Source organism: Momordica charantia (genome assembly GCF_013281855.1).
Source record: "Momordica charantia cultivar OHB3-1 chromosome 1 unlocalized genomic scaffold, Mcharantia_2.0 BLBB01000001.1, whole genome shotgun sequence".
Classification (NCBI taxonomy): domain Eukaryota; kingdom Viridiplantae; phylum Streptophyta; class Magnoliopsida; order Cucurbitales; family Cucurbitaceae; genus Momordica; species Momordica charantia.
In genome coordinates, this window is record NW_028275157.1 from 575,836 (window position 1) to 601,006 (window position 25,171).

Here is a 25,171-nt window from a genome sequence, read left to right on the forward strand (position 1 = left end):
TGAGTTGGTGGGGGCGGAGGTTCCTATCAGAGCTCCCTTGTTTTCATCGACACTCCCATCTCCTCGTTTCCTTCAAATCTCAACTGCTTCTTCATTCATTCTACACGCTCATTCCCTTCCTTCAGTTCTTCCCCATGGACGCCGCAATGCCTCTTTGCAAATCTGTTCGCGCCCCCTCTCTCACCGTCAGTTCATCTCTCCCTCAACTCCCACTCCTTCTGATTTCTCATTTTAACTCACTCAACTTGTTTCTTCGTTTGATTTGAAGGGTTTGTTTGCTGGGACGACCAGAGCATTGCGGAGTTCTCAATGTACCTTCATGGGAGTTAATAAGCTCAGTTTTCCCAGACATAGAGCTAATGGAGTGCAATTTTGTCGTAAATCCTCCAACAGTGGGAGACCCCTTCAAGTTACGTGCCGCGCCCATAAAATTCTGGTCGCAAATAGAGGAGAAATTGCTGTTCGTATTATCAGAACCGCCCATGAACTGGGAATTCCTTGTGTCGCTGTGTACTCAACCATTGACAAGGATGCGCTCCACGTAAAATTGGCCGATGAAGCCGTCTGCATTGGTGAAGCACCAAGTAGCCAATCGTAAGCCACCATTTAAAGCTTTGTTTTTTATTCCTGCTCACAAGTTGTATCTATCATATTTTATGTTCATTATAACTCTGCTGCAGCCACCATTTCTTCCATTTGTGTACTTCAATTGTTTATTCATACCCATATATCATATTCATGTTCCATCTTTCCTTCTGTTACTGAAACGAAGATCCTGCGAGAGTGAATTCATGTTATGGAGCATGACACGCAACAAATACCTGGGATTCATAAAATATTCAACTTTATTAAGGATTAATAGTTTAGTTCATGTTTCTCAGAGGGTTAGGCTCTTGGGTTGTTGCTGTATACATTCCAGTCTCTGTCTCGGTCTTCTTTTTACGTTTCTTTATAAAAGAAATTAGAGTTATTTTTTCATACCCTTTAACTAGGAGTTACTGTTTTGGAGTCATCCATATTAAGAAGGCTCCCATTTAATAGTCTTTATTTCGAATTGTTATCTCTTTCATTTGACCTTTGACCTTTGTTATGTGTTATTCCTTTTTACTAGCTTTTTCTTTTGGTACTCACTCTCTAGGAACTTGGCCCCTTAAAATGTTTACAGACTGCTCCTGGGGGGAGTCCTAAATATTTACAGTTTTGGAGTCTCCTTGGCCACTATTACAAGGTGGTCTATAAACTCCAAAAATTGAGGAAAACTTTCCAAGATGTTTTATCAAGACCTCCGTGTACCATCTCTCCTTGTCTCTCAGTTGAGTAACCATGTTCATTCAGAATATTATGAGAAGCTGGTTTGTCTTATGTACGAAGGCAGGGGAGGACCAATCACATTTATTCTTCCATTGTTCTTGTATCAGGGACTGTTGGGAGCATTTTTCAAAAGAGAAAAGAAAAAAATTGTTGGGAGTACTTTCTGATCAGTTTCAGGTGCTCTTGGGCATTTGGCAAAGATTCTCAATACAATATTTTCCAATTGTTCTTATGGTCATAGTTTTCTTTTCCTTCTTTCTAAGGAATGGATCAAACTTTTTATTGATATTTGAAAATCTAAATTCATTAGAAAGAGCACACTGTGAAGCCACTAAATGTCTGACTAGTTCCATCTTTTTTTTGTCCCAATCCAACTGTTCGCCTGCAAATATTGGTTAATTCCTCTTGATCCAGATGCACAAAAGTTGCTCTGACAACATTGAGGATCCACAACACTTTGGCTCTTCTTAAGCCCATCCGATTTAATAGTGGGAAGAGAGTCAAATACCAGGGAGCATCCACAACCTTGAAAAATAGAAATCCACTTCTGCTAAAGGGACAATGGAAAAAGATATGAGAACACTGAGCAGGCCTCCCCTGCTTTTAGACATAATATTGTATATTTCTTGTTTCTCATTAGAAAAAATATATATACTAGCAGCTTGGGCCGATTACCAGGTAAAGACACCTTTTTTGAAGCTTGTTGATTTGGAGATTTTGGTATAAAAAATATTAAAAGATTTTTGAAGGAAAATACAGAGATTTGGAGGAAAGAGTTGAGCTTGCTAAATATTATTTTTCTTCATGGGGTGTTTTAGCTAAAGTCCTTTTGTAATTGTACCATCAATGCACTCAATACTAGCTGGGATGTTCTTTTTGTACACCCTTACAGAGAGCTCTTCAGATTCTTGGTTGTCACTTTTGGATACATTAAAAGTGCTTCCTTGTTCCCAAAAGAAAAAGTCTTGGTTTTTGAATATGGCTCTGGAAACTTTCCTACAAACCAGAAGCATCATGGTGCAGAACTATTGAATGCAAAGTATGATTTTCAATATTTTAGTTCATGTGCAAACAGAATATCTGGAAGAAGCAGCATTATGGTGCTAAGTTATTGACGGCAGAAATATGGTTCTCAATATTTTGGTTGGTGTGCTATAACAGGATATCTGGAAGAAGCATCAGAAGCTTCCTTGGTCCCATGATTCCAATTGTGAGTATATTTTGAACTATTTTTCATTCTCCAAGTTGACAATGGGAGAAATATTTGATTTTCAAGAGACCCTTGGTATCAAACTGTGGACTTTGGCACCCAAGACTTTATGCAGCTTGAAATCGGGACACAGGTTGCTAAATTAAATGTATCTTGTGGAGGCAGATGATATTTTTATCTTAAATTTTTTCTAACTACTGAGTGTGGTATTTGAAATATTCTCTTGGAACGTGATGGTGATTTTTTTACATGCCTTCTTTTGAAACTTAATATGGGGCTTTGTGAAGGCATGAAGGACTAAATTCCATAACATTATTAGAATACAAGAATTTGAAACACCTTTGTTCTACCTTTAGAGGTAGTAAGTCAGAGGCAGTTATGAGTAAAGTGAGTGAGAGAGGTTGAGGGCAAGCAATTGTATGGGCTTAGATTTGCTCAGGAGGGAGTTATATTAGTTCCACGAATTACTTGGATACTCTATTGTATTTTCTTGTTCTTATAGTTTTCAAATACAATTTCTAGTTCGATTTTTTTTATTCCTACCAAATGGATATAGTGCTATTCAATCTCAGGAATGTATTTGGAATTGAGGAAGATATTGTTGGAAACGTTAGAAATATTGAAGAAATAGAAGGGATAAAAGGTGTAGGAGAGAAGCCAATTCCTCAATTTCAGCGTCCTTAAGATTTCTTCTAAACCTTATATCCCTAGAAGCCATTTCCATTGACTACATATCCTTAGGTCCTTTTAGCATACTTTGTTGTTTGTCCTCACTCACATGCTCCCTAGAAAAATCCCTTAGGAGGTCACCCAACCGACCTCCTAAGATTGCTCAAAGCCAAATATGCTTAACTTTAGAGTTCTTCTAGGTAGTTATTATCAATTCTTTTGCCAAAGTGAGCATAGCTCAGCGGTAATTGGCATATACCTCCAACCGAGAGGTTGTGAGTTCGAATCCCCTTCCCAACATGTTGTACTAAAAAGTTATTATCAATTCTTTTAAGCCTTTCTTAACCATGCTTGCTTGATCTCAAGATCCCTCGCATTGTGGTGTCAGTTCATTTATGTACCCTCCTTTACTCGGTGTCACAATAAGGGATTCATTTACTAGTCATGAGTTAGTTCAAAACAAGAACCCCAGTTGATTGTGCTAAAAGGCAAGCTGTATCATAGGAGCAATGTAGAGATTTTTTTTTTTGAACAAGATACAACTTCTCATTAAACTAATGAAAAGATAATAAAATGTTCAAGGATATAAACTCTCAAAAGAGTGAGGAATAAATGGAAAAAAAAAAGTACAAAAATTACAAAGAGTTAATAAATGCTCCCCAATTAGCATTAATGGGATTAGGAGAATAATGTGTAAAGGAATCAACAAAAGAACACCAATGGGAGGCTTTAAACTTAGCTGTAGAGAAACTGTCCATGAAGGACCCGATCTTGCCCTCGAACAACCACGAATTACTCTAGAACCATAACTCCGATAATAATGCTTTTACAACATTAATCCATAAGAATTGAACTGCTGAAGAAAGATGAAGCCCACAAAAGAGTTGGAACACACTATCTACTACCTTTAGATCAAAAACCCAATCAACATTGAACTGGCAAAGAAGAATACTCCAACACTTAGCTGCATAAGGACACAAAGGATGCAAAAAGAGTGAAGGAGAGCTGAAGAGGGGAGCTTCTTCTGAATAACCTAGGTAGAGAAATTGCACACCATATTGGAGACAAAAACAAATGAGGAGGAAATATGCCAATCAGATGAAAATAATCTAAGTGAGTGAACTGAAACTCCATGTCTAGGAGCTATTAAGTGCAAATCAAACATAGATGGAATGGGAAATTCAAAAATTAGACAGAAGACAAGATAGGCATATCAACCATCAGAAGGGGGCACTACAGTGTTAATCAAGCTAGAAAAAATGAGAATATGCAAACATAAGCTTGATTTTCTAACCCCAAGCTCTACAAAACCAACTCTGACCTAAATGCCCTCTCTCAAGGAGTTTCAGATACAGCTTATGATGGAGCATTGTTCTTAAGGACCTATAATTTTTTTTTGAATAAATGGACATGACTAGGGAATTCTTGATTTTGCAAGTTGCCTAGCTTCTGGGTGGAATTTTTGTGTGTCCAAAGTCTTTATAAGTCTCACCCCATTCCATTAATGCCAACTGGAAAGTTTCTCTATGATATCTTTGACTTTAAGTTTTGAAAGGACATCCCATATTCATCTCTTCAAATTTTTAGACATTTCATTTCTTCATAAATATTGTTCCTTGCCCGAAAATTTGTTGTTTATATTCACATGATTAGTTCTTCTTTTGGATCTATACTGTGTGATAATAATGCACGTGCTTCGACAGGTACTTAGTGATCCCAAATGTCCTCTCTGCTGCCATCAGTCGGCAATGTACGATGCTGCATCCTGGATATGGCTTCCTTGCTGAGAATGCAGTATTTGTTGAAATGTGTAGAGAACATGGAATCAATTTTATTGGACCTAATGTAAGCACTTTAAGATTTCCTAGCTAATGTAGCTCATGTGGAAGTTTAATCCCAAGCTGTCATAATTTTCTGTACATTTTGAAAACTATGAAATTCTTGATGCACTGTGCAGCCTGACAGCATCCGAGTTATGGGTGACAAATCAACTGCCAGAGATACAATGAAGAAAGCAGGTGTACCAACTGTCCCAGGAAGTGATGGTCTTTTACAGGTATACCGTTGGTCAATAGGCATTATATTATTTGCTTGCTTTGCTGCAACTTAACAAAGCAAACATTAATCTTACCTTTTATTTGTTGTGGACATTCATATTCCAGAGCACCGAAGAAGGAATCAAACTTGCACAGGAAATTGGCTATCCCGTAATGATCAAGGTATTAGTTTGAATTGTATATATTTGTTTAAAGACTTATGGGAATGAATGTTAAAAATCTAAATTCTTGCTAGAATAGAGTGCTTCTTCTTATAGGGTTTTATGTGAAAATTATAAGAAAAATTGGAGCTGTTCAAAGGTTGGTAATCAGCATGTTGGTCGTTCTGATAATGGGCACCTTGCTTCTGGTTTTGGTCCAAGTCTTTGATTGGGCTCAATAGATGTGGCCCATTAAACAGCAGATGTGTAAATTATTGAGCTCATGCAGGAAGAACTATCAAGAGAGTTTGCTCAAATTTGCATGGCACCATGATTTCTATTCCAGTTGTGTTTGTGTGGGAGTTCTGAGGTCGCTTGTAGTGGAAGTTCTATGGTTTCATTTCTCAATTAGTGACATTATGGCCTATAAATATTTCTTTAAAGTTTTTGTCAATAATCTGTGAATATTATACAACATTTCCTCTGAACTCAATGCTCTATGTAGATTGTTTTCTGTACAGGAATTGTATTGTTCACCAAAAAGTACTTAAAACTTGCCTAAATAATATCTGCATATAGCTGTCTTCCTTATCATGTTGAATTTGTATCGAATTTCTCATCCATGATGATATTTTTTTTCAACTAACAACATTGATTACTTTGAAGGCAACAGCAGGCGGTGGAGGACGTGGCATGAGACTTGCTAAAGAACCTGATGAGTTTGTGAAGTTGTTGCAGGTACTTCTTAATGCAGTTTGTTTACCTGCAAGGATACCTTATTAGTGTTATTTTAATTTTCATATTCTTCCATATATGTTTTTTTGTTGGGTAAGGAGCAGGTCTTTCATTAGATGACCAAATTTAAAACAATTTATGAGAGATTATCCTACAAAAGCCAAGGGGATCACAAAAATTCCCCAAAAAGAATTGTAGTTAAAATTACTTTAAAAGAGAACTTCAAAGGGAGACTTTGAACTCAAGCACTTACAAAATTTCCTTGCTATCTCTGAATATCCTTGAATATTCTATCATTTTTTTCCTGTAAAATGTGCCGAACAATTTCTCTTACAGCATTTTCCCTAGAACCTTTAAACAAAATTCCTCCAATATTTTGTCCATTTATCATTATTAGATATCTATATTATATGCTAAAGAGTAATATATTCCTAAATTTTGCCCATAATTTTTTCATTTTCAATTGAATATTTCGTTATGTCTATCAAATATTGTATAGGTACATGTACAATGTGAACATTGAATTCATTGTAGGTGAAGCTTCTAATTATGTTTGGCTTTATTACTTTATTGCAGCAAGCGAAAAGTGAGGCTGCAGCTGCATTTGGGAATGATGGTGTTTATCTTGAAAAATATGTCCAAAATCCAAGACATATTGAGTTTCAGGTAAATTATCTGAAATCTAAGGACACTATTTTTTAATAGAGAAGAGAGTAATTCATATTCACATGTAACAAAAATATTAATCAGTAAAGAATGATCAAACAAAAGAGACAAATTATAATGAAAGAAAGAAATGAAATAGAATAAAAACATGCTAGTTGAATATTGAACCTAATGAAATATTATCGTATGGAATGAATATTGATGTTTCAATTGACTGGATCCATTACCTGTTAACTCTTAAGTTTGTTAGTTTGTTTTTTTCCTACCTCTTTTTGTCTGGGCTTTCCTTCATCCTTTTGGAGTGCCCGTGGGTGTTCTTTCATTTTCTTCGATCTAAGCTGACTTTTCATAAAAGAAAAATGTTTCTATTGACAACCGTTGGTAGCTTATGCATTAGCATTTTGATTAGCTAATGAGCTACGTGGCAAATAAAGGGTCATGTTTTTCTTTCTTGCTCGAGGTTCACTGCTGTGTTCATTATTGTTTGCATGTGCATTAGTGCAGGCAAAATACAGTATCAGTTGAAATTTTGTATGGCTAATATTTTTATCTTCCATTTTTGTTTCTTTCTCCTGATGAAGTGTTTTATTATTTAAAAAAAAGGTTTACTATTGAAAAAAAATATAGTTCCACAGGAACTTACCATATATCATTACAAGTGGGTAGTTTTGTATTTTACTACACAGTTTGCCCCATTTCTGAGGTTGGATACATATCCTTCTAATCAGTTTAATGTAGAGCTTTGGGTGCATCTATTTTTCTCCCCCTTTTCCTTTTCTAAAGATAAAACCGTGTATAGCTGCTGATTTATCACTTGTCCCACTTTTTGCCTATGTAGGTCCTTGCAGATAAATATGGCAATGTTGTTCATTTTGGTGAGCGTGATTGCAGCATTCAGGTTTGTTTAGCCATCTCATTTCACATTTGCCTTTTCATTTTAAGATTAATGAGCTTATTTCAAGATGTGTGGGCACTTATCTAAATCCAAATAGTTTGTTTATTTATTCATTGATAAGTAACAAATATTTTTGGAGAAAGCACGACATAGAAACCGGGTGATGAGAAATCAATCCAAATGCCAAGGGGATGACAAAAGGTTCCTCTATTTGAGACTTCGAAGAAAAGAATCTAATTTACAAAAAGTATACGAATGGAACATGCAAGGAAGCTTTGGAATTGGATAGGGCCAAACTAATTTCTTCCTTTCTAGAGGAGTTACGAACTGGTCTTGATTTCTTTCCATCTAGGGGATTTTTTACTATATAGTCCCCAACACCTTTTGTAATCGAATTTAAGAGAAAATTTGGATTGTATTAGATGATCCAAAAGATACAAATGGCTCCTAATTTATAGAGGAAGCCACGAAAAGGGGAGGAAACAACCTAACTTCAAAATACAACTAACTAACAACTAACTAACAACTAACTTAGGTAAAGTGAATTATTTGTTAACTACATCAACTTCCCTCCTCAAAAAAACTCGACCACGAGTTAAGATGCTAAAGAAAAAGAGTCTGCTGCCTCATATGGATAGATGTCAGATACATTGAAGATAGGGTTGATGTTGAAATCAGGAGGTAGTTGTATCTTGTAGGCATTCGGTCCATACTTTAATACTTCAAAAGGACCAAATTTTTTCTTTTGTAGTTTGTGAGTAGATCCAGCTGGTAGTCGTCCTTTAGTTAGGTGTATCATGACTAGATCTCCTTCTTTGAATTCTAGCACTCTTCGTTTAGTATCCACCTGTTGTTTGTACTTGGAATTGGCTGCCTCAATATGTTCACGAACCTCCTTATGTAACTGACTTATCCTTTCTGCCATCTGCTCTACTTCGACACTAACATCAATAGAAAGAGGTATGTTAGCTAGATTCATGGTTAATCGCGGAAAATTAGTATAAACAACTTCAAAGGGAGACTTTCCTGTTCTATTTTGTATGTGGTTGAAAGCAATTGTTTTGGCCTGTCCTGCAAATACACTGTTTCAGGTTGCCAAGAGTCCTATTTGTTACTTCCATCTGACCATCAGTTTGTGGATGGTTGGTAGTGCTGTATTTTAAAGATGTATCGAATTTTCTCCACAATGTCTTCCAAAAGTGGCTGAGAAACTTGACATCTCGATCGGAAACTATAGTTTTAGGTATGCCATGTAAGCGAACTATTTCCCTAAAAAACAAATTAGCAACATGCACAACATCTGATGTCTTTTTGCATGCCAAAAAATGAGCCATCTTACTGAATCTGTCGAGCACGACCGATACTGAATCAAACCCGCATTGAGTGCGGGGTAGACCTAGGACAAAGTCCATAGATAGGTTTTCCCAAATAGTTTTCAGTGTAGGTAAATGAATGTATAAGCCCGTATTCTGTTTCATCCCTTTATTTGTGGCAAAAAAAACGGGCTGCTACTATTGTAAAGGTTTTATCATGGCCAAAATGGCCAGGTAATCCCCCCTCATGGAGATCTTTTGATTAAGGCTTCTCTTAAAGAAGTGCGAGGAATTCAAAGTTGGCTGCCCTTAAAAAGAAACCCATCGAGGATGTGAAAATCCCCTGTATTTTTGTGCTGCTGACATTGAGTCCAAATAGAGTTAAAATCAGGATCATCTGGATAAGTTATGGGTATGGATGAAAAAGCTGTGATTTCGCCTTGTAGGACAGTAAGCAAAGAACCTTTTCTATTGAGGGCGTCCGCGGCCTTGTTTAGAGTACCATTCTTATGTTCGATGACAAAGTCAAATCTTTGTAAAAAAGAAAGCCACCGAGCATGCATTCTGCTCACTGATTTTTGTGTGTGCAGGAACTTAAAGGGAGAAATGGTTTGTAAATAAGATGAATTCTCAACTTAGTAAGTAATGTTCCCACTGTTTTAGAGCCTGAACAAGGGCATAAAGCTCTTGTTCATAGGTGCTCCAATTTTGGCGGACGTATTCAATTTCTCACTAAAATATTCAATGGGATGTTGGTTTTGAGATAAGACTGCTCCAATGCCAACCCAAAAGCATCAACGGCGACTTCAAAGAGTTGGGTAAAATCCGAAAGTTTGAGAATTGGGCTCTTGGTTAGTTTGTTTTTGAGTGTAAGAAAACTGGTGGTTTGATCCTTGCCCTAGTGGAACGGCCCTTTTTTAGACAGTCGGTGAGGGGACCGGCTATGGTTCTAAAGTTCCGAATAAATTTTCTGTAAAAGGATGCGATTCCTAGAAAACACTGAATTCACTTAATAGATTGTGGTTCGGGCCAATCCGAAATGGCTTTTATTTTTTGTGGATCCATTTTCAGTCATTGGTTATTGATTATAAATCCCAAAAATGATATCTCCGAATCCAAAAAGGGACATTTTTTGAGATTTAAAACTAGGTTGTTGGTGTGTAGAGCTGTAAATAGAGTTTCTAAGTGTGCTAGGTGATCACTTCGAGTTATACTATATACTAATATGTCTTCGAAATATACAACAATAAATTTATTCAAGTAAGGAAGAAGAACCTGGTGCATAAGCCTCATGAAGGTACTTGGTGCATTTGATAAGCCGAAAGGCATGACCAGCCACTCAAACAATCCTTCGTTGGTTTTGAAGGCTGTCTTCCACTCGTCCCCTGGACGGATGCGTATTTGGTGGTATCCGCTACGGAGGTCTATCTTAGAAAAAAATTGAGCGCCTCCTAATTGGTCTAGGAGGTCGTTTATTCGAGGGATAGGGAACCGATACTTAATTGTAATCTTGTTGATAGCACACACATTCGCTAAGATCCATCTTTCTTAGGTGTAAGGAGAGCGGGAACCGCACATGGGCTAAGGCTAGGTTGTATATGGCCTTTTGTTAGTAGTTCCTCTATTTGGTCATGTAGGATTTTGTATTCTGCAGGGCTCATACGATAGCGAGGGAGATTGGGTAATGTAGCCCCGGGAATAAGGTCAATATGGTGTTGAAAAAGGTAATGTAGCTGTTTCGCCGTGCACACATGAAAAAGGTTCTCTTTTTCTGGATTTTAAAGAGATCCAGTGTTTGATAAGGGTAGTAAAACCACGGTTTTCCCCATCCAAGTAAATTCATATGTATTTTCTCTTCCTTTATGTATAGCTTGAGTATCAAATTGCCATGGACGACCTAACAAGATGTGGCAAACATCCATGTCAAGGACGTCACATGTGATTTGATCCTTGTAGCTACTACCAATGGATAGAGGAATCGTACACAAAGTATTAACAAGAGCCTTCCCTCCTTTACGAATCCAACTAACCTTGTATCAGGTAGGATGAGGAGAAACTTTGAGGTTTAACGCTGTAACCAACTTACTGGAAACAACATTTTCAGTGCTCCCATTGTCGATAATGACATTGCATACCTTCCCATTTATTGTGCGTCGTGTGCGAGACAAAGAATGCCTCTGGTGGATGGATTGTGCCTTAGGAGCTAGGAGAATTCTTTCTAAAACACAAGAAACCTGTTCGCCTTCATCAGGTGCAAGATAGGCGATTTCGTCCTCAGATTCGTGGTTGCAAGAATCATCAAAATCTTGAAAGTCCTCCACAAGATTGACTGTTTTACGTTGGGGACATTCATCTATCCGACATTCATTGGATAGATGGCTGATTTGCCTGCAATGAAAACACTTTCCCAATGTAGGTCGAGTGTAGGCATTGGGAGTTCGTTTTGTGGGTTGGTCAGCAGTTTTTTGGTCCTCGGGACTCCTGCTCATAAGATTAGAAGTAGTACCTGAAGTGGCCTTATCCAAGAAAGAAGCTCCTTTTCTTGAAGAACTTGCCTGGTTATCGCCTAATGCTCGTTGCTGATATTGGTTCTTGAACCGATTCGCTTGTTGTTCTTCCACTGTTGTGGCCGTGGTGATTGCTTCATCTAAATACCCAATAGGTTGTAATTGGAGTTTTTCTTTAATATCTGCACGAAGACCACTGATAAATCGAGCCACTTGGTATTGATCCGATTCACCAAGATTTGTTCGTGCCCCCAATCTATGGAACTCCTTGGTATAATCAGCTATAGAACGAGTACCTTGTTTGCAGTTTTGGTACTGATTGTATAGGATTTGCTCAAAATTGATAGGTAAAAATCTAGCTTGCATTAGTTTTTTCATCTTTTCCCAAGTATGAATAGGAGCCTTACCAAAGCGATGCCGATTTGTTTCCAACTGCTCCCACCAAGCTGATGCCCCGCTTTTCAACTTAAGAGCCACCAGCTTTACTTTCTTGTGATCCGGAGTTGACATATATTCAAAGAAGCTTTCAACATTCTTTATCCATTCAAGAAAGCCCTCGTTGTCCAACTTTCCATCAAAAGGAGGAAGATCGACCTTCATCTTGTAATCATTTGGCTCTCGATGATGATGTTGAATTCAGTGGTGCTGTCGTCGGCCATCACCCTAATGGGAAAGCGATCATATCGACGATGAGTATGATGATCCCTCTACCCGAATTGATATTGTTGAGGAGCAAAAGGAGGTTCTTGATTATCTCTAGGTGCCCTAGGATAGACTTCTTGGTGAGGAGTGAGGGGAATGTCAGGATTTCTTCGAGGAAGAGGGAGGGATTCTTGATGAGAGAGGGATCTTGAGGCAATCTTGGAGTTGGTTGCTGCGTCTCTATCCCAATAACAATCCCTTGCTCTTGAATGTCCTTTCCATTCTTCTTTCTTGGTTGTTCTTGCTGCACTTGTAGATTGTCAATCTTGTCTACCAAAACGTTCAAAATCTGTTTAATCTCCACCACATTCCGCTGCAAATTTTAAACAGCTCCTTCAATCATCAATAAATGAATGGTTGATGATTGTGGAGAGAGCAGTAGTTTCCGCCTCTTTTTCGGCGAGTGAAGAATCTCCCCCCAACGGAACATTCTTTCTTCCCGCCATTGATAAAAGCCCCAAGGATGTTGGATGCTCTGTTGCCAAATTGGTGTAACCGAATTTGAGAGAAAATCTGGATTGTATTAGATGATCCAAGAGATACAAATGGCTTTTAATTTATAGAGGAAGCCATGGAAAGGGGAGGAAACAACCTAACTTCAAAATACAACAAACTAACAACTAACTTAGGTAAAGTTAACTATTTGTTAACTACATCACCTTTACTTTATGTTTAACTGCACCGATCATTTCTTAAGGAACTTGATCTAAAGTATTTGAATATAAGTTCTTTAAGAAAAGAGGAGTGGAACAGGTAAGTGTGCTCTGTTCTCTCTTTTCCCTCCCCCTACCTTCTTCCTCTTCCATCCAAATTCTTCAGAGGGAAGATTCAGTCGCCTTCTAGTGAGGTTCTTTAGTTGATTAAGAATGGAAGTTAGTAGTTGCTTTGCTGCATTGATCGTTTCTTTTAGTTTATTTGGGCTGAAGATGGAAAGTTTATGCTGGAGGATGCTAAGAGGAAAGTTCTAGTACCACTGCATCCTGCTCAATTTTGTGGTTTGAGTGTCAAATGGCTGAAATTACGTAGAACTAGATTTCAGCTTACTTCCATGTTCAAATTCAAGGTGCTCTTGGACATTACCGAGTTCAGAAATTCATTTCCAGACAAATTTGGTACATGGAATGGGTAGTCTGGCCTTCTTCTGGCGGTCGGAAAAGCGCTATTATTCCCATCGGGTATGAGAAGAATGGTTGGAAAACCTTCTGGACAATGCTGAAATCTTTTTTCGTCCTATTAGATGAAGACCAAGCCTCGAAATTAGAGATGAATTGTTTTTGACTGCTGAACGAGGAAAGAAGATTGCTAAGAGTCCACCATAGGAACCGTCGTCTTTAAGAGGACAGGGGAAGTTCGACAAGTCTTCAGAATGGGAGGCTGGGTGGTTCACAGATTGAAATCCTACAAAGAAGTAGTTATCGCAGAATCATCCACTGTTGTAGCACTTCTTAAAGACAAGATTCTGAATTTGCAGACCCATTTGAGGCATTGGGTAAGAAAGGAGGAAGAAGTGTTGGAAACTCAATGGGATTCAATTATGGTTGTGATGAGAAATTTTGCGGAAGATGATTGGAAAGCTTTATCCCAAGCAATTCAGAATCATATTTGGTAGCCAGTACCATTAATCCCTTTATGGATGACAAATGGTTAATTAGGTTTACTAATGGGAAAATGTTAAATTTGGCTTGGCTAGTTGGCAGATGGAAGAGGACGGGAGATATATATGTTAGGCTGGAAAGGTGGAACGCTAAAAGGCATAGCAGGAAAGAGGTAGTGCAGGGATATGGTGGATGGATTAAAGTTCTTGATTTGTCGTTGATGTACTGGAAAAAATGTACCTTTGAAGCTATTGGTAGCCATTGTGGGGTGCTGGTTGGTATAATCCGTCAACACCTTGAATCTTATTGATTGCACAGAGGCAATTATCCAGGTTCAACCCAACAAATGTGTGTTCTTGCCAGCATCGATCGAAATCAGTGATGCTAGGTTAGGTGATTATGTGATCAGAATTGAGGGATTAAGTCATTCGTATCCAAGTTCTTATAGGCCTTCTTTCACGAAGATGGACTTGCAGCAGCTTGATAATCCAATGGATATGAAGCGATTTTACGAAATAATGGAAGTCGAACAGTTAGGGTTTGTGGATTCCCATTTTATTATCTCTGGACGTCGCCTTTAATTGGGTTAAGGATGTTTGCCAGCAGAGCCCTAGCGTTTTCCCTCAGTCTTCGGAAAAGGAAGGCGAAAAGTCTCCAATTGAACAATTGGAGGCGAAATCAAATGAGATTATTACAGATGATTCCTCGATTCCAGCGGCAGTTAAGGGCATTTCAACCGAGGCCACTAATGGGCCAGATGGACAAAAAGTTAGAAATTTATTGCCCCCCTTCCTCTCCACTGTACTAGGTGAAAATTTATCTCTCTTCCTCCTAAAGTAAGACTGGAAATTCGGTCTCTAATATTCCTAAGGAAGTTTTCTCTGCCCTATGGAACTCTAATTATCCTAATAGAGTTAATTTTCTGACTTGGATTCTTCTATGGGCAAAGTTAACACTTTAGAGACACTTCAAAAGAAAATGTCCTCTATGTTGATGCAACCCTCGGTGTGTTTGATGTGTAAGGCCAATGGAGAGACTCAAAGGCATGTTTTCTTCTCTCGTAGTTACGCGGGTGCTTGCTGGAAGTTGTTTTTCTCATTGTTCAATATCTCATGGGTGTGGGATTTGGAAGTTTCCCACATTATTCTGCAGCTTCTTATTGGTTTGCGAGTTAACTCAAAAGCCAATCTACTTTGAGCTTATGGGTTAAAAGCTCTTCTCAGAATTGTGGTTTTAAAGTAACCGAAGGATTTTTGAAGGCAAGAATCGTTCTCCTTTGGACTGCTTTTCAATAGCCAAGTTCAAAGCTTCACAATGGTGTGTTCATTTCGATCTTTTCTCTTCTTATTCTCCTAGAATGCTTTGTATGAATTGGGAGGCATTATTGTCTCTTTTCTTATTTATTTTATTTTTGCTCACTCCTAATGGAGTATGTATCATTGAACTGTTCATTTTCATTTATCAATGAAAAGTTCGTTTTTTCTTTTTTATTTTCTGATCTAGCTTAAGCAAGTTATTTTCCAAAATGGATGCAAAACTTTTTACCTTGGGAATGAAAATTTACTTTGGAGTCCAATTCATCGAATGCAAATTTTGAATTACTTTATCTGAAGAAAGAAACAGGTTAAACATAAGAAAGAGAGATAAGGGTTAGGTGGAAAGTACCACCATGCTCTCTCTCTCACCGACCACCCCTCCCACCCTTAGCACTCTCCGACCATGCTCCGACTAAAACTCTCCAAAGTCTCCTCCAGGCTTCTCGAGTCACAACCACCATTGAAAGGAAAACCTTCACCATAGAATGAGACCAAAGGTACAGGAATAGCAGGGCAGCCTTATGGAGCAAAATCAGTTTTGCAAAATACGGCCTTCTCCTCTCATTTCCAGACCTGGGAATTTATCTTTATCTAGTGCCAAAAGTCCCTTGAATTCTATTTACCACTGCAGAAGCTTGGTTTTTTATCACATCACTTACAAGGTTGGAGAAGGTGCAAACCTTTCTTTCTGGCATGATAAGTGGCTGTTAGGACACCTTAGCCACCACTTATCCAAGCCTATATGACCTCTCTGTTAAAAAGTTTGCTTCCGTCAAGGACCTTTGGATGGTTGACTCTAATATGTGAACCTAAGGCTGAGGAGGAATTTGAAAGACACACAAATTGCTGACTGGATCGATATCAACACTCGCCTACCATCAGCCAGCCTTTCTCCCTCCCAAGACACTCCGATCTGGAAGCTTGAATCTTTGGGTACCTTCTCGACCTCCTAACTCTTAACAACATTATCCACTGGGGCGCATGAACCACCACTTGATTTCAACTACGCATCTATCTTGAAGGATCACTACCCTAATGGGAGGTTAGCAAAAAAGCCATTAACACCTCGGACAAACTACAAAGACGGTTGCCTTACATGTGTCTCTCCCCCCATCAATGCCCCATTTGCAATAATAGCTCAGACATACAGCATCACCTTTTTAGCACTTGTAGCCTTGCATCCTCTTTTTGGAACCTCATCCGCGTCACCTTCAATTGGTCTACAGTCTTACCTACTGACCCCAAAGCTCTCCTGCACTTCACTCTCGAGGGACCCCTTCCACAAAGGAAAGGAGCTTCTTTGGAAGAATTTTGTCAGAGCTTTCTTTTGGACTACTTGGCTTGAGAGGAATCACAGAATCTTTAAAGACAAGGGGTGCACTTTTCCTTCTTTTTTTTTTAATGATATAGTCATGCTAGTTATATCATGATGTAAATGCTCTCTCTAATCCACCATCATTATAGTTTTTCGAATCTTTTATCCAATTGGAGACTTATTTTGTAACTCCGTTGGATGAGGTCGCTCCTCATTTTGTAATTTCATACCATCAATGAAATTGTTTCTTATAATAATAATAATAATAATAATAATAATAATAATAATAAAAAGAGAGATAAAAATGGAAATCCCTAGTTGAATGTGTGTAGGTGTGCATGTACACCTGACTTGCACATCTTGTGGTCTTGCCGGTTTGCATTCTCTGTTTGGAATTGTTTGTTTCAGGCTTTTGGGGTTTTCTCTATTTGCTCTAGAGTGTGTAGTTCGATGTAGGAGGAGGTTTTCCCTCACTCTCCATTTCGGGATAAGTGGCAATTTTTATGGTGTGCGGGTTTTTGTGCTATTATGTGGGTTCGGCTATGGAATGAGAGAAATAACAAGATTTTTAGAGGGGTCGAGAAATCTTGGGGGGTTTGAGCTCTTGTTTCGGTTTTATGTTTCTCTTTGGGGCTTCGGTGTCCAAAGTTTTTTGTAATTACCTCTTAGGTTTGATCTTGTTAGATTGGAGCCCCTCGTTTTAGTTTGGCTCCTTTTGTTTGCCTGTCTTTTTGTACGATCTTTTTGCATTCTTTCATTCTTGGCTTTTCATTTAAAAAAAAAAAACTGACTTGGATGAAGATCCTTCGAGATTATAAATATGATCAAGATTGAAATTGAAAGCAAATCACTTGATCATACATTGTTTCTATCTCTGTATAAAGCTTATGTATATATTATTTCACTAATGCAGAGACGGAACCAGAAGCTGCTAGAGGAGGCACCATCTCCTGCGTTGACCCCTGAGTTAAGGAAAGCTATGGGTGATGCAGCAGTTGCTGCCGCAGCCTCTATCGGTTACATTGGAGTTGGGACGATTGAGTTCCTATTGGATGAAAGAGGCTCCTTCTACTTCATGGAAATGAATACTCGGATCCAGGTCAATTTGAGATCTTATTCAACATACCTACGTATCTGTTAGTGGAATCATTGGAATGAGATGTCATGTTTTATTTTTATGGGTTATTGGTCACAACAGGTCGAGCATCCAGTGACGGAAATGATCTCCTCTGTTGACTTGATCGAGGAACAAATTCGGGTAGCTATGGGAGAAAAGCTTCGGTACAAACAGGTATAGTGAAAAAAGGAATGTTGTAAGTGAAAGTTTGTTTGAATTTGAGAAATGTCCTGTGTACACATTTGATGTTTGGTTTTGTACACTCTGCAGGAAGATATTGTGCTTAGAGGACACTCAATTGAATGCCGTATCAACGCAGAAGATGCCTTTAAAGGGTTCCGACCTGGACCAGGTACGATGCTCCAACAAGTTATGCAATGCAAGCACTTCAAATATTCTAACTTTGTAATTTCAGTTTTGAAAATGAAAATCTATCGAAACTTTAAATTTGAAAATTAAAGGCGTGATTTTGGCCTCGATTGACAGGGAGAATTACATCATACTTGCCATCAGGAGGACCATTTGTTAGGATGGATAGCCATGTTTATACTGATTATGTAGTGCCTCCGAGCTATGATTCTCTTCTTGGAAAGGTTTGTTAAATTATGCCTTCTTATTTCTAATTTTTCTGTCCTGACCTTAGCCTTAAACTTGGCTTTTATTTTATGCATAGAAGAAGAGGGGATTTATTAATGTGTTTGTGGTTATTATGTATAGCTTATTGTTTGGGCTCCAACAAGAGAGAAGGCAATTGAGCGCATGAAAAGGGCTCTTGATGATACTATTATTACAGGTAATCGACCAGGTTTATCAATAATCTTTCCTTTTTTGTTTTCCTTTCTGTGGTGTATATTATTATTAGTTGATTTTTGTAAATGGACATTAATTGGTGGTGCTCTGCTGAATCTATTGGATTTCATTCTTGTTTAGGGGTTCCTACAACCATTGACTACCACAAGCTGATTCTCGATGTAGAGGTAAACAGAAACTTCAATTCTACTTGGTAAATTATTGTTTTATTAACATATTTTGACACGTGGACATATCAGCTCATCACATAGACTCCGTAATTGACATATGAAACCTAAACCGTGTATCAACAAAATTTGATTCTACTCATCCATTAGGAAAGTCAATTTCTTGATGTGATGTTTAAGTGGTAGGCCCATGTGTCCAAATATATTAATAGAACCATGAATTAATGGCATACCAATTAGTTTTATAGTAACAAATTTTGATAATATTTTATACGGAATGAATTAATTGAGAATTTTAAAAGATTAAGAACCTTTGTGTTGCAGGATTTCAAGACTGGTAAGGTAGACACTGCATTTATTCCTAAACATGAGCAGGAATTAGCTGCGGTAAGCTGTAATTTCTTTTTTTTTTCAATGATAATAATTTGATTACTTTTCCAATCAAATGATGATTTTTTTTCTTTGGAACTTGTGTGTTTTCGTGTGAACAGCCTCATCAAATCGTGGTAGCCAATGCAGTTGCTTAAAGAATGGAGATTCTTCTCGGCTCTATTTATGCTTAGAAACTTTTTTTATTTTTTTTTTGGCCAGAATTTGGCATTAGCACGAGTTATACACCATTAAAAAGAAAGAAAAGAAAATTCCTCGTTGGTGCTGTATGCTTATTTATTTATTTATTTTGTTGGGGAAGTAGAAGAAGGTAATTAACTTTCTTTTAGAAAAATAGTTTGTTGATGATACTCAGCAACTCTGGGAATACAGACGATGGCTAGTGAGTGTAGTAGCTTAATATTGTATTTTAATTTGGTTTTTGTCGACTACTTTTCTAACATGCTTATATTCTCAACTAAATTTAATTTTTTACTTTTACATAAAAAATAATTTTAGGGAAGTACTTGCCTCTCCTTCACATTAATCAGCAATCTTCTTCTCACCTCCTTAAATGTTTGACAATTAATACTTGCGTCCTTAAAATGTTCTCTACACTTTTTTTTTTTTTAATAATGAGCTCGCAATTTTCAATACTGTTGATGACAAGATTTGGTCTTTTTATCTCCTAAATTTTACAAATAGGTACGGGAGGCAACCTTGTTATGGAACGTGACTAAACTTTTGTTCATTTGTCTCTTGTACTTTTGAAAAATGATTGATTTGATTCTTATTTGGAAAATTAATACGAAAGCTAAGATTTTTTCTATATTTTTTAATACAACACTACGTAGGATTGCGAATTAAAATGATGATTCTCTATTATAGTTACAACCTTGAGGGTAGTAACTTGGTCTAATGTAACTTCGGAGAGTCCATTTAGTAAAAAGGATGTGTGTAGATTCCTTAGGGATATCAAATTTTATTATTTTCTTTTATTTTTTTTTTCGTGTTAGATAAAAAGGGGATTTTTTAAGAAAGCTTTTATCGCTTTAAACTTGGGTTAGAGTGAACTGGCTTATAAAGAAGATGGAATATGGAATTATGACATCTTTTCCTAAGATGCTGTATGATTAAATATCTTGACTTTATTGTGCTTCATTATTTTGCATGCGTTTAAGGAATATTAAATGGCTAAGTTTTGTTTGTTTAAGGAATATTAAATGACTAAGTTTTACTTGAAGGCGAGCAATAGGTTAAGTTTGGGGATGTGATTACCTTTGTTTATAAGGGTAAAAAGAGGTTAAATTCATATTTTTTAGCTTTGTTTTACTTAAAAGTAGTTCTTTATTACTTGCTTTTATGTCAAAATGAATGCATCTTGTTCTATCATGGTCTAAACACTTAAATATTCAGTTTTGGTAGCAATTAGTGTAACATCCCGTATCTTTCAAGTTAGTTTAAAACTCGAACTATGAGGTTTTCATTAAATTCTAAATTTATTTTAATTAAATTTATGTATATCGAATCGCGCACGATTGGTTTTATCTCAGGTTGGGATGGGTTTATTTTTTTAGTTGGTCCTTTCTTTTGGGTTTGGTTTGGTTTGGTCTTTTTTTTATAAAACCAAAACCAAAACCCTTTCTTTTCATTTCTTTTCATTTCTTCATCTTCTCCTTCTTCCCGTTGTAGCCGCCGCCCCCACCACTCTCTTCTTCTTCGACGGCATCCCACGACGGCGACGAGCGGCGGCTTTCTCGAGCAGGTCCGATGATCTGTTCTTCCCCCGACAAATATGGAGCATCGACGTTCAAGACCCACGCCACAGCCCTCGTCGATTCACGACCTTCGCCGGCGACCCGAACACACGAAGGTCGGATCTGCAGAATCTCGACGACCAGCGGCAACTCACGACCACGACGCAGCATTTCAGTGACCCCGACGGCGGCACAGGGTGTTAAGCGGCGGCGTCTTCGCGTTTCCCGGCGTCCCACGGCGGCGTAGCAAGGTGGATGGCAGCGGCGATTTGGGTGTTCTCCGGCGACTTCTCAGCAGCCGCGACCAGCACACGAATCGAAGCCCCGGCGACCCGTTCTTGCAATCCCGATGCCAACAGCGAAGGTTTCCTTGTTCCGGTGACACTTGGTGTTGACCCGTTCTTGTTCGAAGATGGTTTCGAGCAACCCATACCCAAACGGGACTAGATTTGAGTTACCCACTCTGATTCGAACCCAAATCGGCATTACCCATTGATTTCCAGCGTCGAACCAGCAAGCACAAGGCCACTGCAGCCTTTTTTGGGCGCCTGAACATCTTCGGCGTCGACCCACTTCTAACCCAAGAGGTATTATGGTGACATGATAGGTAACAGATCATCTGTACTTAGTTTCTATGCAAAATAAGTGTTTCTAACATGAATTCTGATCAAGTTTGGTTTGCTTTTGGATTTAGGAACCCTTCGACGAGCTTAGTAGTGCTTTAGGACAAGTGTTGGTAAGTAGCACGGGGGTGGGTGTGTGTTTTGGTGTTTATTATTAAGTTGTCGATGTACTACTTATAATGTTTGAAAATGGTTCTGATTCGATGTTGTGCGGTGTAACTCTCGTTTATGTTGGTTTGTATGCCTAGGTAGTGTTGAATGTTCGCTGGTGATAATAGTAGAAACTTTGTATTGTTGAGCTGCTGAAATCTGTCGTGGAATGATGTGTGTTTGCAGGGAATATTCGTTAAAATAAATATTATGGTGGGGATGTTTGTTGTCTGAAATCTGTATGAAGTGTTTGGCATGTCTTATGAGTTTTTTTATTATATCTAGCAATGTTTAATGTTTGTGGATGTTGGATAATGAGTGCTTGGGTGATTTGTGTTGGACTGCTGTCGTTTAAAAATTGTTGACTATGCTCTGTTATAACTGAACTCACTGTGGCGCTGTTGTTAAGAATTGATATGTTGTGAAGGCATGTTTGGTTTATTGTTTTGCTATTAGAATGATGTTTATGTTGTGGAAGCATGCTGAATTGTGTTGGTGAGCTGAGAGATGCATTGAAATCATACTAGTGGTAGTGTTGTTGATGAGCGTTGTGGTGGTTGGTGTTATTAAGGAATTAGTACTGGAATCTTGGTTGGAGGCTAGAAATGATATGTGGAGTTTTGGAAGTTATGAAGTGAATGGGTGAGTGTCAGGGCCTCGGGTATAAATGGTCGGGGGTTGATACGTCACTAATTGGGTATCGAGGCCTCAGGTATAAATGGTCGGGGGTCGATACGCCAATATTGGATAAAGAGGAGCGTCGAGGCCTCGGGTATAAATGGTCGAGGGTCGATGCGAGGAGTCTTTCGAAAGGAGAACTATTGGGGCCTTGGGTATAAATGGTCAAGGGCCAATAGATTGTAAGACATCGAGGCCTCGGGTATAAATGGTCGAGGGTCGATGCACAGTTCAAGCCTTGGGGATAAATGGCAAGGTCGAACGCCAAGCCTCTATAGATGAATGTCGGGCCTTGGGGATAAATGACAAGGGTCGATACGATTCGAGGAGTTAGACTTGGAGGACTAACATAGTGTGATAGGCTAGGAGTTGCTTGGAGGCCAAGGACCAATACGCCAATAGTTGAAAAGACATCGAGGCCTTGGGTATCAATGGTCGAGGGTCGATGCATTAGTGTCGGGGCTCTGGGTATAAATGGTCAGGGGCCGACACTACCAACAGAATGGACTTGGAAAGCTTGGATGGATGAGATGAACTTAGAGTTGCTTGAAGTGCTAGGGTGCCACGTGGACTGTAGTTGATTTGTATATTATTGTGGTTAGCATCGGGTCTTATAGAGCACGTTTATGGTTGAATGTATAACGTCATTGTATAGCATGTCTATAATTGTTCGCATAGTGTAATGATAGAGCATGATGATGCATGTTTCCCTTATGTTTTGAGCATGACGATGTATGTTTTCTTTGTGGCTTTTGAGCGTGATGTTTGTGTATGCTTGATGAGGGCTACTTACGGAGTATATTTCATATACTCACCCCCCCCTCTATAATTGCTGTTTCCAGGTGGAGAGTTCATTGGCGACCATGGCGATGACGTAAAGGAGACATGACAGGAGAGGACCATAGGCTGCGTAGTGATATTTGCTTAGTTTAGGATTAGGTGGTTTTTGCATGATTGTTTGGCAATAAACTTTTGTTTCAAGTGAATTGAGGGGAGACCCCACCTATTGTTTAAACTTGACTCGGAATAAGTGTTTCTTTTATTTTCCTCCATTAATTGAAAACGTTTAGTTGAAATAATGGATGTTGCCCGATGGTGTTGTCCCGGGGGGACGCTTGGATGAAAGTTTATAGAATTGATGTTTTATTTTTTTTTGTTATAGTTGATGTATCGAATTGAGTTGGAACTATGTTTCTATAACTTGTTCACAGGGAGTTGTCTATTTCGAATTTAGAAAATAATATTTGACAGGGGAAAATGAATAACGTTATCTAGAATAGTGTAAAATGTTCTGGGGCGTTACAATTAGAGTCGGAAGAAATGTGAGATTTGAAGCATTTTGAAGAGTTCTATTTTGCCCCACATGTCAACCATGCATGGAGGATAGATTTTCGGTAAAATTAGTCAGCCAAACGAGTTAGAAAGCAATGGAAGGCCACATTTTTCTCAACTACACAACCAACTTCAAGCTGCCTAACATCCTCTCCACTCAATGCTTTTAAATAATAATTTCCAAGCTTACCCCTCTTTGAAGATGGAAGTCTCTAGAAGTCACTAGGTTAAGAGATTTTTCAAAGCTTGCTCAAGAAGCTTTCCCTGGAGAGTTAAAAGAACTAGAATCTATCCATAGAATTTTGCTTGATGAGCAAGCATGGATGGGAGAGGTGAGCTAAAGTGTGAGTGTGAGTGTGAGGCTTGGTGAGATAAAATAGAGAGAGTTTAGTACAACTTTTTTAGTGTGTCAGGAGTTTTAAACTTTTAAACTAGAGTGAGGTATCGAAGCCTGAAGGTAGGAATAATCATATTCATCTTTTCTACTTTCGATGCTGTCTGACCTTGGTATAGTTAGTTTATCCTTTCTGTTTTCCAGTATAACCTTCCAGTAATGGGCGTAGTTCCCCTTCCTTGAATTTAGCTGGATCACCTGTATAACCTTCCAATAATGGGCATAGTTCTCCTTCCTTGAAGTTAGATGGATCACCTTATAGGTATGACCCCCTATATACAACACCAACAACTACGAGCGGTCACAGGCAAGGCTACGCGCATAGTAACATACAACTGAAGAACGACTTCTGAATATATCAGATGAGATTTCTTTTTTGCCACTACCCTGTATATAGAGTAATACCCTGTAAAAGTGTTTACAGTCTAAGACATTATATCTCCTCTAAAGAGAAACAGAGGTTACGTTGTACTTTTTTGAGAGATTTTGTCCTCCATAAGAAATAAAGTTTGTGACTCCTACTTTATTTAGTGGAATTCTTCTTCCTTGCTCGTGGTTTTTACCCTAATTCGTTTAGGGGTTTTCCCCGTAAAATCACTGTGTCATTTTCTCTTCTTTCTTCTCTACTTCTTCTCAATCCATTTTAGCTGCGTCTTACTCTATTCGATTCCAATCCTTTTTTACAACAAATTCATCATCCATTTATCACTTTTCCGAGCTTTTTAAAGTTTCTTTCTCATCCTAGCATAGTTCTAATTTAATTTTTAAACTTGTTCTTCTTTAAAAGTTGGTTTCTTTACCTTTTGTTTAGTTTTTGGCAAATTTCTAACTTTACATTTCTTTACTTGTAATTTGCAACTTTCTTATAAAATTCCAGCAAAATTCATTATCTTCATCTCGTTTTCTTCTTGTTACAACTTAAGGAAATCTTGTAATCACATATAGTTGTGGAGTTTTCACTCCCCTAGACTCGAAAGAGACCAGTAAAGTTCATTTGGATTACAACCTTCTTTATTTTACGGTTTATTTCTTATTCCATTCTTCTTTAATCATGTCTTTTATTTCCAAACTTGTTCAATTATTATTTTTTTAAGAAAATTCAATCCTATTTTTACTTTATAATTATGAGCTAAATTCTCTTTTCCTAGCTCAGTTATAATAATTAGCTAACTTTTTTTAGTAGGTAACAACAAGGGTAAGAGAATTCCTACAACGGTTAAGTTGTTTTCATAAAGTTAAAGAGTTGATTAAGCCAATTGATGATTTAACAAGTTCAATACTTAAAAGGTTGATGTTTTTCTTACAATCTAAGGGATTTAACCCATTCAAGTAGCCTAGATATA

The 25,171-nt window shown here is 38.0% G+C and overlaps 1 protein-coding gene and 1 long non-coding RNA gene across 3 annotated transcripts; both read left to right on the forward strand.

Annotated features, from left to right (window-relative positions):
• Positions 1 to 19,346, forward strand: CAC2 (acetyl Co-enzyme a carboxylase biotin carboxylase subunit). Its single transcript, XM_022293678.2, has 16 exons — positions 1 to 185; positions 269 to 594; positions 4,894 to 5,035; positions 5,148 to 5,246; positions 5,353 to 5,409; positions 6,054 to 6,125; positions 6,699 to 6,788; positions 7,627 to 7,686; positions 17,345 to 17,530; positions 17,630 to 17,722; positions 17,819 to 17,900; positions 18,035 to 18,141; positions 18,266 to 18,341; positions 18,479 to 18,525; positions 18,850 to 18,912; positions 19,017 to 19,346. Exons 1-16 carry the CDS (start codon positions 135 to 137, stop codon positions 19,050 to 19,052), a joined length of 1,587 nt encoding a protein of 528 aa, XP_022149370.1. The 5' UTR covers positions 1 to 134; the 3' UTR covers positions 19,053 to 19,346.
• A 1,189-nt stretch (positions 19,347 to 20,535) lies between these two features.
• LOC148213045 (uncharacterized) lies at positions 20,536 to 23,261 on the forward strand. Of its 2 annotated transcripts, none has more exons than XR_015788749.1 (3): positions 20,536 to 21,258; positions 21,346 to 21,387; positions 22,945 to 23,261. It is a non-coding gene; the product is annotated as an uncharacterized LOC148213045 (long non-coding RNA). The 2 variants fall into 2 exon arrangements; XR_015788746.1 differs by having other exon boundaries at positions 20,537 to 21,238.
• The last annotated feature ends 1,910 nt before the right edge of the window (positions 23,262 to 25,171 follow it).